The sequence below is a fragment of the Alnus glutinosa genome, chromosome 11 (genome assembly GCF_958979055.1).
Source record: "Alnus glutinosa chromosome 11, dhAlnGlut1.1, whole genome shotgun sequence".
In the NCBI taxonomy this organism is placed as follows: domain Eukaryota; kingdom Viridiplantae; phylum Streptophyta; class Magnoliopsida; order Fagales; family Betulaceae; genus Alnus; species Alnus glutinosa.
The window spans coordinates 14,600,956-14,613,622 of record NC_084896.1 but is presented as its reverse complement, the minus strand read 5'-3'; the positions used below and the strand labels follow the sequence as shown (position 1 = coordinate 14,613,622).

The 12,667-nt window shown below is 36.7% G+C and overlaps 1 protein-coding gene across 1 annotated transcript; it reads right to left on the bottom strand.

The window, feature by feature from the left end:
• Positions 1-8,987: 8,987 nt before the first annotated feature.
• On the bottom strand, positions 8,988-11,277 carry LOC133882548 (uncharacterized). The gene is made up of 2 exons (XM_062321747.1): positions 10,854-11,277; positions 8,988-9,507 (listed from the first exon to the last, which is right to left on the bottom strand). Exons 1-2 carry the CDS (start codon positions 11,091-11,093, stop codon positions 9,199-9,201), a joined length of 549 nt encoding a protein of 182 aa, XP_062177731.1. The 5' UTR covers positions 11,094-11,277; the 3' UTR covers positions 8,988-9,198.
• Between the last annotated feature and the right edge of the window lie 1,390 nt (positions 11,278-12,667).

Genomic DNA, 12,667 nt, shown 5'->3' with positions numbered 1-12,667 from the left:
AAGGCCAACCCCTAAGATAGACTTCAGTTTAAGCGTAGCAACAGCTCACACAACAACGGCTTCAGAGAGATCAACTCCGCTCAACAGACTCACAATATAGCTCTCTAAGCACTAGTGGAATTCAATACCGAATTCTTACAGTTCCCAAGCCTAAGGGCCTCTATTTATAGGCTGACAGTTCAAATGAGCGTCTGGCTTGATAAAACCGGGCGCTGTCTGGACGGTGGTCATAGGCAGTCCGGACGGACAATTGTGCGACCGAAATTCCAAAAATTTTGCTGAAAATCTTTCCTGTTTGAGAGCCATGTCCGGACGGTGTTGCCTTGTTGTCCGGACGGTCGCACGTTCGCTGCAAGTAATTTCCATATAGAGGCTTCGCGGGTCCTGACCGGAAGGATGGTTGTCCAGACGGCTGATCTGATGCACGCAATTTCCATATCTGTTGCTCGCGCGTCCGGACCATGTTGACTGACGTCCGGACGTCTGGATTTGAATTGCGATACTTGCCTTATGGATGAGTGCATCCAGACGGGAATCCACGTCGTCCGGACGGTTGTAGCAATCTTTCCATATCTATGTTTTGGAAAGAAATCCTGAAGCTTGATCGAACACTGAGAGTCGTTTGGACGGGCTGCTGAATCGTCTGGACGGATGCAAGCTGGAGCAGTTCGAAGCTTCTCGACACAAAGGAAGGTCCGGATGGGAATCCACGTCGTCCGGACGGATGATGCTTTAGTCTGATGTGCGTTCGGATGGTATGATACGTCGTTCGGACAGCTGATGCTTTGGACAGCTGGGTGTTCAGACGGTATGACATGTCGTCCAGACGGCTGGCAGGGAACCGAATTTTCTGACTTGCAAACTGTGCAGAATCTTCTGGAAACACTTCTGAATAGTGGAATCGCTGTTAAAAAGCATCTTTACAAAGAAGTGATTTTGTCCAACAGAATGTGGCCAATTACAAACTAACAAACCAAAATCCTAGGCATGGTGAGATTGCACCTCTACTAGGTGAGTCCACTCCCCCTCAAGGGATGAATGGTCTCATCCTTTTTGACTCATACCTGCCTTACTCGTGGTGGTTGTTGACAGGCCTTCATTTGGTTGTCCATCCATCTCAGCAAGCTCTGTATCAAAATAGGCAACCTTTCATAAGATTGGTCGCTTTTGGGCTTCTGCGGCTTCTTTTTGTAGTGCCTTGATTTGTTTTTCTTGGGTTTGCCATTCTGATTGGCGGGAACAAATCGCTGTTGTTGCTGCTGATGCTGAGGAGGCTGATGCTCTTTTAGAGGTCTAGTGCTGGATGTAGCATTCCTTGGTGTCTCCTTCTTGACCTTCAATTTCTGAGCATGGAGGAGTCGACACTTAGGTCGGATGTGACCACTTAAGCCACAGTGGTGGCATATATGAGGCTCTCTCTTGGTAGGAGGTATCTGAGTAGGCTCTACAACAGCTGGAACATCTCTACCAATGACAACCTTTCCCTTTTTCATGCAGGCGGGTGGAGGCTCAGGAACTGTGGGCTTGACAAACACAGTCTTGGAAGTAGAAGGGATATAAGAAGTAGATGCTACATACCCAAGTCCTATCTTGGTAGCTGGGCACTTCTGAATTGATAGCATATGAGTGAGCTTTTAATCAGTAACTCTCTCCAATTGCAGCTGTGTCTCCAATAGATTTTCTTCTAGATCAATGATCTTTATCAACATCGTGCTTCTTTCTGTCTTTAGACTGTTTAGCTCATGCATGTGCTGTTCATGTGTCTCCCTCAACTTCAAGAACTTCACATAGAGGATTTTGTAGGCCTCTTTAAGTTCTTCCCTATCTTCATTGCTGCTCTCTGAGTAGTATGACTGTGATCCCTCAGATTCTTCATGAGGTGCTACGAAGGCCAGAAATTTCTGATCCTTACGTGAGGTCTCCTCTTCTTCAAATTCGCTAAGAGTAGCTTTGTAAGCCTTCCCCTTGGCCTACTTGAGATTCCCGTAATTAGCCCTCACGTGCCCAAAGCCTGAGCACTCCAAACATCTAGGACCTCTAGGATCCTTCTTCTCATCTTCTTCTGATTCGGCTTCTCTGGGAGTTTCCCTTAGTCTTTCAGTGAATTTCTTATTGAATTTATCATTCTTCATCAATCTACCGATATTTTTGGTGAGCATTCCAATTGCATCTTCTTCTTCACTGTCTGAGTCTTCATCAAAGGAAACTCTGCTTTTATTCTTAGTCTCCTTGAGGGCAATTGCCTTTGCCTTTCAGACTGGGGGCAGGGAATACTCATAAGTTTGAAGAGATCCTACCAGCTCTTCAATCTTCATTGACTCCAGGCCCTTGCTTTCTTCAATAGTTATAATTTTGATCCTGAAACGTTTTGGCAAAGACTTTAGAATCTTTTGCATGAGTTTTACATCAGAGACCGTCTTCCCGAGACTCACCATCGAGTTCCTCAAATTGTTGATCCTGATGTAAAACTCACCGAATGTCTCATCCTCTAGCATCTTAATTATAACTCCCCAAATTTTAAGATATAAAATATAATATCTTAAAATAGGATTTAAGACCTAATAATAAGGAAAAAGAATAAATATGAATATTTATAAAAATAAATATTCATTAATTAAGAAGTGTTTATAGTTTCAATTTAATAAAAGTTCAAACGAACCTTAAACTTTGGAATGATGGAAATAGGGTCAAATGAACTCCGTTTTGGTTGATTCAAAAGCCAAAACGCTCTTCTTGAAGTCCACTAGCTACGCTCCAAATTTCATAATTTTTGGACCCTGTTTAGGGTACAAAAACACCCGGAAAATATACTACCCTTAATTTGAACGAAAATTTAACATTATAATTTATGGGCCCATTTTAGTTCTTCATGAACCCAACCCAGCCCAGCCCGTGAAACAAGCCTATTTCTATTTCTTAAGAACCCACCAGCCCAGCCCATATGAAATAATTTACAACCCAGCCCCCATCCTCACATGATTTCCTTCTCTTTACAAATATCTTTTGCAACGTACGTACAACTCACTTCATCTAGCAAACTTGCTGGCCACGCTTCTCCACCCTCAGCCCTTGGATCAATTTTGATCCAAGAGATTTCACTATAAAAGAAACCCACTCCTTTTCCCCTTCACGCTCATCCTCCCTGTTTTCTTTATATCAGTAGCAGAAACAAAACAACTTCTCTTCCTCTGTTTCCATCGAGCAGAACCTAAAAAGAAAAACAGATAAAACCTTATTTTCTTCGTTGTTCAGTTCAATACCGAAAACAGAGCATGGAATCACTTCCTTCCTCCTCTGTTTTCCTCATTGATGAAGAAAAAATGTGCTCTTCCCTTCTAGTTCACTGGTCTTTGTACAGAAAAGAAAAGGTGTCTCAAACTCTCTCTTAGGTCTCTCTCTCTCTCAATCTGTGTGTGTTGTGAAGAAAGCAAAAGGAAAAGAAACTAAAAGAAGAAAAAAAGAAGTAAGCCTCACTCTCTCCCTTCTTTGACTATCTCTTCTGTGTGGGTGTGTCTTGTGGCATGGGTAAAGTAAAAGGAAAATGAAAAGAATAAAAAGGGAAGAAAGAAAAGATAAAAGAAGAAGAGAGCTCTCTCTCTCGTACAAAAGAAAGAAACAAGAAGCAAAAAGAACATATAAAAGAGAAAGGACCCTCTCTCTCTCTCTCTGTGTGTCCAAAAAGAGCATAAAAGGAAAAATAAAAAGAAAATGACTTTTTAATATCTCAAAATACCATTTTGAAATATTTGATAAGTTTCTAATTAAAGGCTTTGATTTATTTTATGTAATTTCTAAGTTATTAGTTTTGTTTTAATATTTTGTGATTTTGCAGTTTTTATTATTTTAAGTATCTAAGGTTTTAAGTTGTGTTTTAATAGGGCTTTTTCAGTGGCGTATTTTAAAAAATAAATCACGCTATTGTGATGCCCGAATAAAAAGTAACTATTTCATAAAAGTGCCGTTAAGCCGCCCAAATATTTTATAGTATTTTTAGTTATTATTAAATTCAGTTATTCTGCCTAGATTTTATAAGATTAAATTAAGGTTATTTGTGTTATTATTACATTCACTTGTTTTTAAAACATAAAGCTCATTATCTATATTAATGAAGTTATTAAGTCTATTTGGTATAAAAATAAGCCACAGGTTGGCTTAAATCTATTTTGGTATCTCACTGTTTTAGTCAGAATAACTGAAATAGTGTCTGCTTTGATATTATAAAATTTCAGTTATTTTGGGTTGCAAAACTCTGTTGTAAAAATAGTGAGTTTTAACTATTTTATCTATTTTTATATAAAATGGGTATTTTGTTATTATTTATAAATGTTATTATAATGCCCGCATGAAATATGTGACATTATAATTAATCTATTTTATATGCCGTTATAATGTCCAAATGACATTATATTAATTAGAGATAAAAATGTTAAAAATGGAATATTATATTTAACGGCTTTAATAAATGCTGTGACAAAATCTGCATAAGAGATTAGTAATAAAATGTAACTGGAATAATTTTTTATACCGTCAAAATAGGAGATTAAGTTAAGGTTTAAAAAGTCAAAAATGAGAATAGAGATAAGATGTATTTTTAGTAAATTATATTAATTCACTATCACTTGAATTAATTTATATTGCACTAAATTTTTGTATGTGAAACACTTTCTGAAGCAAGGAAGAACTTTGAGTATTTCTTACTCACTGGGGATAATATGTGGTGGCTTTCTTTAATGTTTTGATTTCTGTTTTATTTAATAGTATGCAAGTTGTTTGGAGCATGTTGTTTCAAGCATTACATGTGTTAGAGTTATAAGTTAGGAATAAAAAGACTGGAGGTTTAGGTACCAAGGCATCAGTGAATTGAGGAGACGAACGGATAAACTGAGGTTTAGGTACCAAGGCGTCAAGCAACTGACTAGACCAACGGATAAACCAAAAGTTTAGATACTAAGGCATCAATACATTGATAAGACCGACGGATAAATCAAAGGTTCAAGGTTAATAATAATAACAAAGCTGGAGGGCACAAGGCCCACAGTGAGAGCACAAGGCCCTAAGAACCAATAAGCTTTACAGTTTAAGGAGCACAAGGCTCATAGATAACCCCTTGGCTAAGCACAAGGCTTTTGTATGAACAAATGCAAGAAGATAGTAAATGAGATTGTGCATATGTATATATAATCGTCATCATATGGTTGCATTGTATGCTTTTAAGTAAATCAGTATGCCATGATATTATTGATGGCCGTTGACTCACTTGAAAACATTTCAAGTATGGGATTGTGGAAGAATCCGCAATCACATACTTATTGGTGCAAGTTCTAAAGATGGAGAAACGATTTAAGCTCGCTTAAGGATTTTAAGGCTAACGTTTATTTAGCCAGTTGTATTTTATTGTAAACATTTGTATTGTATTTCTTGTGGTATGTATGTTTCAGTAGAATTTCCTTGTATATTTATGTGTCATCAGTGACACTTGTTGAAATATGTTTGGTATTTGTTAAATGACTTTTAATAAATTATTAGAGGTAATTCAATCAACTCTTAAGTGTTACATTCCCAGTTGTTAAGAAAAATATATATATATATATTCCGCTGTCAAATCTCAACTTTGATGATGTCGTAATGTCACGTGGAAATTCAAAATTTTCACTTACGTTTTTTTGTAAAAAAGGGGGGCGTTACATTAATTTCTTCAAATCTATAAATCAACATTTGGAGCTTGGCAGATTTAACAAGTTTGGTGCCCTCATATGTTGTTTCTAAGATTTGACACGCTTCTTGAGCAGATTCACAGTTTGAAATTCTTGCGAATTCAAACGGTGAAAACGCTTGACAGAGAGCATGAAGGTCTTTATCATTGGAAAGTTGTGCGTTGTTTTGAATAATAGATAGTTCATCAATCATAGCCTCTGGTTTAGTCCAACCAGTTTCCACAATTTACCAAACATTTATAGATTTTAAAAAGAAGCGCATACGAGATTTCCAATAGCCATAGTTCATGCCATCAAAGGCAGGAATGAAATTAAGAGATTGAGACATCATAAGAATAATTAGAAGTCAAAAGATCACACTCAAGAAATTAATTTAAACAGAGTGTACCAAGCTCTGATACCAATTGAAAAATAAATTGACTTCTAAATTATGGTATGTGTGGGCAACGTGTAACAAAATATCAAAAGTGCGGAATTTAAATGAGACAGATATTTTGTTAATGAAGTGGAAACTCAATTAAGAGAAAAATCAATCCGGGGCAGCCAAATTCAGGAAATCCACTATTCAGAAGACAAAGCTAGTACAAAAACAGTAACACTCACATACTCATATGCAGCGATCGTATCTTGCACTCTGACACGTAACCCAACGTGAATGTTTCCCAACCAAGTCACCTACTTGAAGGGGACTTCAATGGATTCCTTTACCTTAGGGCTCCTCTCTAAGATAAAATTCACACGAAACAACAACAGCACTCCGGCAACAGCTTGAGAGCTAGCAAATCTTCACAATATCTCCTTAAACATATTCTCTAAGCTATAAAGAATTCAATAGCGAATTCTATAAAGAATACAGGCCTAGAGGCCTCTATTTATAGGCTAAGAATACCTAAATCGAGTTTGTCTCTGATTTCTCTAAGAGGCGTCTGGACGAAAGCATAGTGCGTCCGGACGGTCAGTTGTGCAACCAGCTTTCCATAATGCGTTTCACGCGTTTCCATATTAAGGCCACTTCTGGACGGTGTTGCCTTAGAGTTCGGATGGTTGCACTATGTTTGCATGTAATTGCCATAACAAAGACTGCGTTCAGACAGTGTTGCCCTATCATCTATCGTCTGAACGGATACAATATGTATGCACGCAATTTCCTTATCAAGGATCTCGGCATCCGGATGGTGTTGCCATGTCGTTCGGACGGGTGCAAGCTGTCTTCCCAATTCGTGTCTGTAAAGATAGCTGGAATCTTTTCGAATTTTGAAGAGCGTCCGGATGTGTTGCCATGACGTCCGGACAGATGCAACCTTGAACTGTTCAGAAGCTTCTCGATACTGATGGGCTTCCGAAGGCATGACTGGGCCGTCCGGACGGAAACATAGGATTCGACTTCTCAGAGTTGGAATCTGCAGTTAATCTTCTTTGAACACTGAAATAGCCTTTCTCTAAATACTTTGAAGATTTTGAAATATACGGCATCCTTGATTATGACAGTAACATTACATGATAGTGATTTTGTCAACAAAATGCAGCCAACAAAACTAACAGCCCCCGTTACTATGCTCTCATTAAAAGGTCATGGTTTCATCTGAAAACATTTATAAAGGCATAATTTAGGGGAAATACTTATAGTTTAATTTAGGGGAAATCATGCTAAAAAATATATTTGTATACGTATATGTCATAGTTCATCCTATATAGTCTACTTAGGATATTAACCCCTCCCTGGCAGGGTTGGCGATGTCTTAAGGGATCTGTAATACAACATCGGTGCTCCGGATATGTACGCATATCGTCATATACTAGCAGCCTGACCGAGTTTGACCTCGGGTGCATGGCCCACGCTATTACCAAAGCCGTAACCATGACTCACATTCAAGCATGGTGCGCTAGTGACAAAACAACAATTGGATTTGAGGCCCATCATAACACATTATGATACACTCGCGTGTTCACCTGTGTGCTCTTTGATTGATCTCCGGCAGCCCTAGATTTGCATATTACTGGATGGGTCTTTGCACAGCCTTCTTCTTTGTCCGCCTCTTGATTAACTCAAGGAGGCAGTTTTGTGATGACTGTTATGAGGATTAGGAGGTGGGTGAGTGGTCTTCTTGGGAGGGAGATTGGTTCTTCTCCAAAGGTGATTCATGGTGACAAGTTAACTCCGAATTTGGATTTGACTAACGCTGGTGGGTTTTCTAGATGTGGAAATTGATATTCTGGGAGAGTTGGGCTTTAAGAGAGGTGAACCATTGCTCATAGAGATTGGTCACCAAAGTCAACGTAGGTGGAAAAGAAAAGTGTTGTGGATTGGTTTGGGAAGTACTTAGAGGGTGGTTCATTTGGGAGTCAATTTGTGAATCTTTCATAGGGGTTAATTGAGGGATCGATGGTCGGGATAACACAATAAAGGTGTTGGCGTTATTCACTTGAAAACTACATCATCTGGTTACTGGCTCGAAACCTTTAGAACATTCCTAACAGCCTCACCAAAATAGCCAAAAAGCTATATTGGTGAAAAAACACAAAAGCCACTCCCAACAGCCATATTACTATTACCAAAAAAAAAAAATGAGTGAATTGTACTTACCAACAATAGTGAGTATTGTTCACTCACCAAATCATTAAAAAACTATAAAAATTTGGTCATTTCTCTCTCTTCCTTTTTTTTTATTATTTTTTTTTTCTCTTAAACTACAATATTTCCACACTTTAGACATTCAGTGCAGTACAAATTTCTTGTTCACATATTTCAATAGGTTTTGGGTAGCATTTTATTTTTAATTATTTTTTAAAAACATGTTTGTGTAGGTTTTCTAAATCTAAATTCTATTCAAGTTTTATCAAACTTTTTTCAATTTTGTCTCAAGTTCTCTAAACCATCCAAACATAATTTTAAAAAACAAATTTTTTCAGTATTCGCAATTTTAAACATAGTAAAGAATAATAAAATATAATACAAAATTTTAAAAATATGACCATTAGGCATGAGCTTACATGCTAGACTCATTTAATAATCGAGCCAAAATTATTATTTAAGCTCATTAATTTCATGATTTATAAAATGAACTAATTAAATTCAAATCGGTGTTTATAAATAATTAAACTCGAATGATTCAGGAACAATTCAATTTTATTTATAACCCTTCAATTAGAGCTTGAGTTTGTCAATATTATTCCACATCATGCAAGTGTTTTGATGTACACTGGTGTCACTTGCTAGGTTCTATTTTTGGTTAGACTGCAGGTGAAGCAATACATAAACTAGAAATAAATCAATTGAGAAGCAACAGAAACAATATTTGGAAAATAATAATCTTCAAGAAATAATGAAGCACCACAAACTCATGACTCAATTTCCTATAGCCAACCCAAATGCTTTCTCTTTGGAACAAAATGGAAATAAAAGTTGCATTTTCTTTAACCAGTACTGTATTTGGCCTCGTAAATTACATGGACGTGTGCACTCTGCAGGTTTTCACTTAATTAGTTACTTTCTCTCCTCAGATTTCTCGGCTTTTGCATCTGCTGCAGCCTCAAATGCTTTGATATTGGTTGCTTTAGGTTCAACCTTTGCCTGCAGAGTCTTTGGCGTTTCTTCAACCTTTGTCTCTATAGTCTTTGGCTTTTCTTCAACCTTTGTCTCTACAGTCTTTGGCTTTTCTTCAACCTTTGCCTCCACAGTCTTTGGCTTTTCTTCTCCCTTTGCTTCCTCAGTCTTTGCCTTTTCTCCTTCTTTAGTCTCTGATGGAACTTCGCTTGTCTTTTCATTCTCTTTTGCTTCTTTCTTTTCTTCATTCTGTAATTTAATAAGTTACAGAAATTTTAGAATATTGATTACATAATTAAAATAACTATTTTTCATTAGCTTAAATTTGATTCACTTTTTGCTTCCATTAAATATTCTACTCCTTAGGATTCACTTAATTATTAAGAAATATTTTTAGCCCACACGTGAGAAGAATATTCAAATATTAATTAAATGATTAAATTCATCTTAAACTTCTAAAATAAATAATAACTTAACTAATGAGCGCTTAATTGGCTTGGTGGTTGGTTCTATATCTGTTTTGCTATCCCAAAAACAAAAATTGAAGGATGGAGGAGGAAAAAGCAAAAGATTTATAATGAAAAATGGGTGACCTTGAAAGTTAATTGGCAATAATAACTCTGATTTCAATTTAGTTAGTAAAATTAGAAAGAGGGTAGTTTGTACTTTTTTTATCCAAAACCAAACTCAAAAAGGAAGATTAAAATTTCTTCCTTTTTTTGTTTTTTGTTTTTTTTTTCTCTCTCTCTCTCTCTCTCTCTCTCTCTTTCTCTCTCTCTGTAGCTCGTGTTTTTCTTTGTTTTGAGTTTGCTTTGTAATTTGGCTTCGGTTGACTCTGGTTTTGGGTTTTTTGGTTTTTTGGGTAGGTTGTTTGGGTTTTCGTGTGGGTTTCGGGGGGTCGGGCTTGTTGGGTTGGGATGCTTTCAGTGCAAGTTTAAGTATTTGTTGGGGGCTTCTTCAGTTTTTTGGGTATTGGATTTCATGTGGGTTTTGGGTATTATGGATGTGTAGGTCTTTGGGGTCTTCTTGGGTCATTTTTATGGGCTAGTTGGGTTGTTTATGTGTATACTTCATGTATACTTAGAGGCGCCTTATACTTTTTTAATAAAATTTTCTTACTCTAAGGAAATTTTTTTTTTTTTTACTTTTTTTTCTTTTCCAACAATAGAGAATACCCTAAATTCTTATTCATTCATTATCGGTTGAAAGTGCTATGCTAAACTACAACATTTTTGATAAATACATAAACGAGTAGACTAGCTTGGTCATGTTTGTTTTGGTGCAAAGGATATTTTGCGGCGTAAAATATTGATTTTCTTGAAAATAAATCAATTTCCACCACTAATCTCTCACTGTACACCGCTAAGCAGGAAATTGTGAAAGAGGCTTATCGATCTACCTGGGCAGGTCTCGGGCCGCCCAAAGACTTGTTAGATAAGTGAGCCTCACAATGGCGAATGTCCAAATTGCAAGCAATATATATCGATAGACAATTGCACTTTGAAAGCCTTATATATATTCTCCCTCTCCTCCTCTTGGTCATCTCTCTTCCTCACACCTACTCAGATTATATGAAATAAATAAAGAATATATACCTCAACGAGGAAGGAGCCAAGGGACGGGGTGTTATTCTCATGGAGGGAGTTAACATTGTGAGCAGCATCAATAATCTGTTTTTCATCTTGATGTCCAACGTTAACTTCCTTCTTCTCTAGTGGCTGAAGCTTGGCCTCCTCGTTGGTCGTCATGGCCAACGACTCCTCCTTAGCCGGCTCAGGTGCTGGAACCGCATCGTGGTCTGCCTTGGTTTTTGGCGAACCGGCACAATTACCCATCCTTAATGACAGGTTAATTAGTTAAAGACGCGCGCCGATCTTCTACTTTCTGCTTTCCCTCGATCGTGAGAGAGAGAAAGGTTGAAGAAGAGAAATTGATTGTGAAGAGACGTGGGGTGTTTAGGATGTCTTATAAATTTAAGGAAAGCCAGACTTTTTCCATGGCCTGGATAGATTTGAGGAGGCCAGCGGTTGCCATTAGTTGGATTCTATGTATATATTTAGCAATCAAACCTTTGATTCTTAACAGCTGTCTGATTCTCAATCTCCACCTCTCTTTCTCTCTCTCTCTCTCTCTCTCTTCAATTACATTAATTTACACTTGTGGTTTTTTCCAAATAAAAAACTCCTCCGGCCAATAATTAAGAGTAGATGCAAATATAGATAATTCATTTCATCTGCCTCTTTTCGCCTTCGAATATTCCACTTCTGCCTCTAGCCTTTATTCCTATTTTAATTTTTGCTTCTTCATATAATAGAAAAGAGAAAAAAAGAAAAAGAAAAAAAGAGCCACAATTGGAAGCCATCCATATACAACTTTTGTCAATCTAGCCTAGACATGCGGTGGGTCTACTAGCTGTGCAAGCACATCACAAAATCAATATATATACTTCACTGTTGGCGCCCCGTGATTGGAGGAAATCTTAATGAATATTTCTAGCATACTATAATGCTTCTTTTCATTTTTTTTGGGTTAATTTTGAAATAATCATTAATAAGATTTTAACATTTTATAAAAAAAAAAATAATAATAATAAATAAACATCTCCGATTAATACAAGAAAGGTCAAGATTCATTTTGCACAAACCACGTCGTTGGTGGTGCATGAAAAACACATAAAAATAGGCATTCAGAGAAGCTTTGGAAGTGCTTGAAAGAAAGAAGGAATTTTGACAGAAAAATCCCCACAAGCTGATTCCCATCTTTTCTCTCTCACTCAGAAAAAATAATAATAATAATAAAATAAAATAAAATAAAAAATAAAAAATCTTTTACTAATCCGACCTAATATGTGAATATTATTTTTACCTATAAAATTGCAATCTTTACCAAATCCATTACTCTTCACCATCAATCAGATTTTCATCATCTAGACTCATTCTCCCGCTCTCGCTTAAGAGATCGAGTCTCCCCTTGGACCATGTGGTTCATGTAAGATATTGTCTCCATATATGACATATATGCCACATATACGGTGTTTATTATATTTATTATAAATATAATATACGGTATTATGGTTATGGTAATTTCTATTAATTTAGATTACCGTAATGAAATCGTTTAATTGATTTAAAATCAATTAATAATATTGTTTCCTTTGATGGGAGGAATAATACGGTGTTTACCATATTTAAGGGTCCCTGACCTAACCTATAAATTAATAGCCTGTGTACACCATCAATACGGCAATTCAGTCATAGGCATAGGTTAGAAGATCCCTCAAATAATTTTTGTTCTTCAGATGGATCGTGGAAACGCTTAAGCAAATATGGTTAGAGGTAAGCCTGAATCCTATCTTTTTTTATTTCCACTACGCATGTTAGTTTGAGCATCATTTATTTATATGATCTAA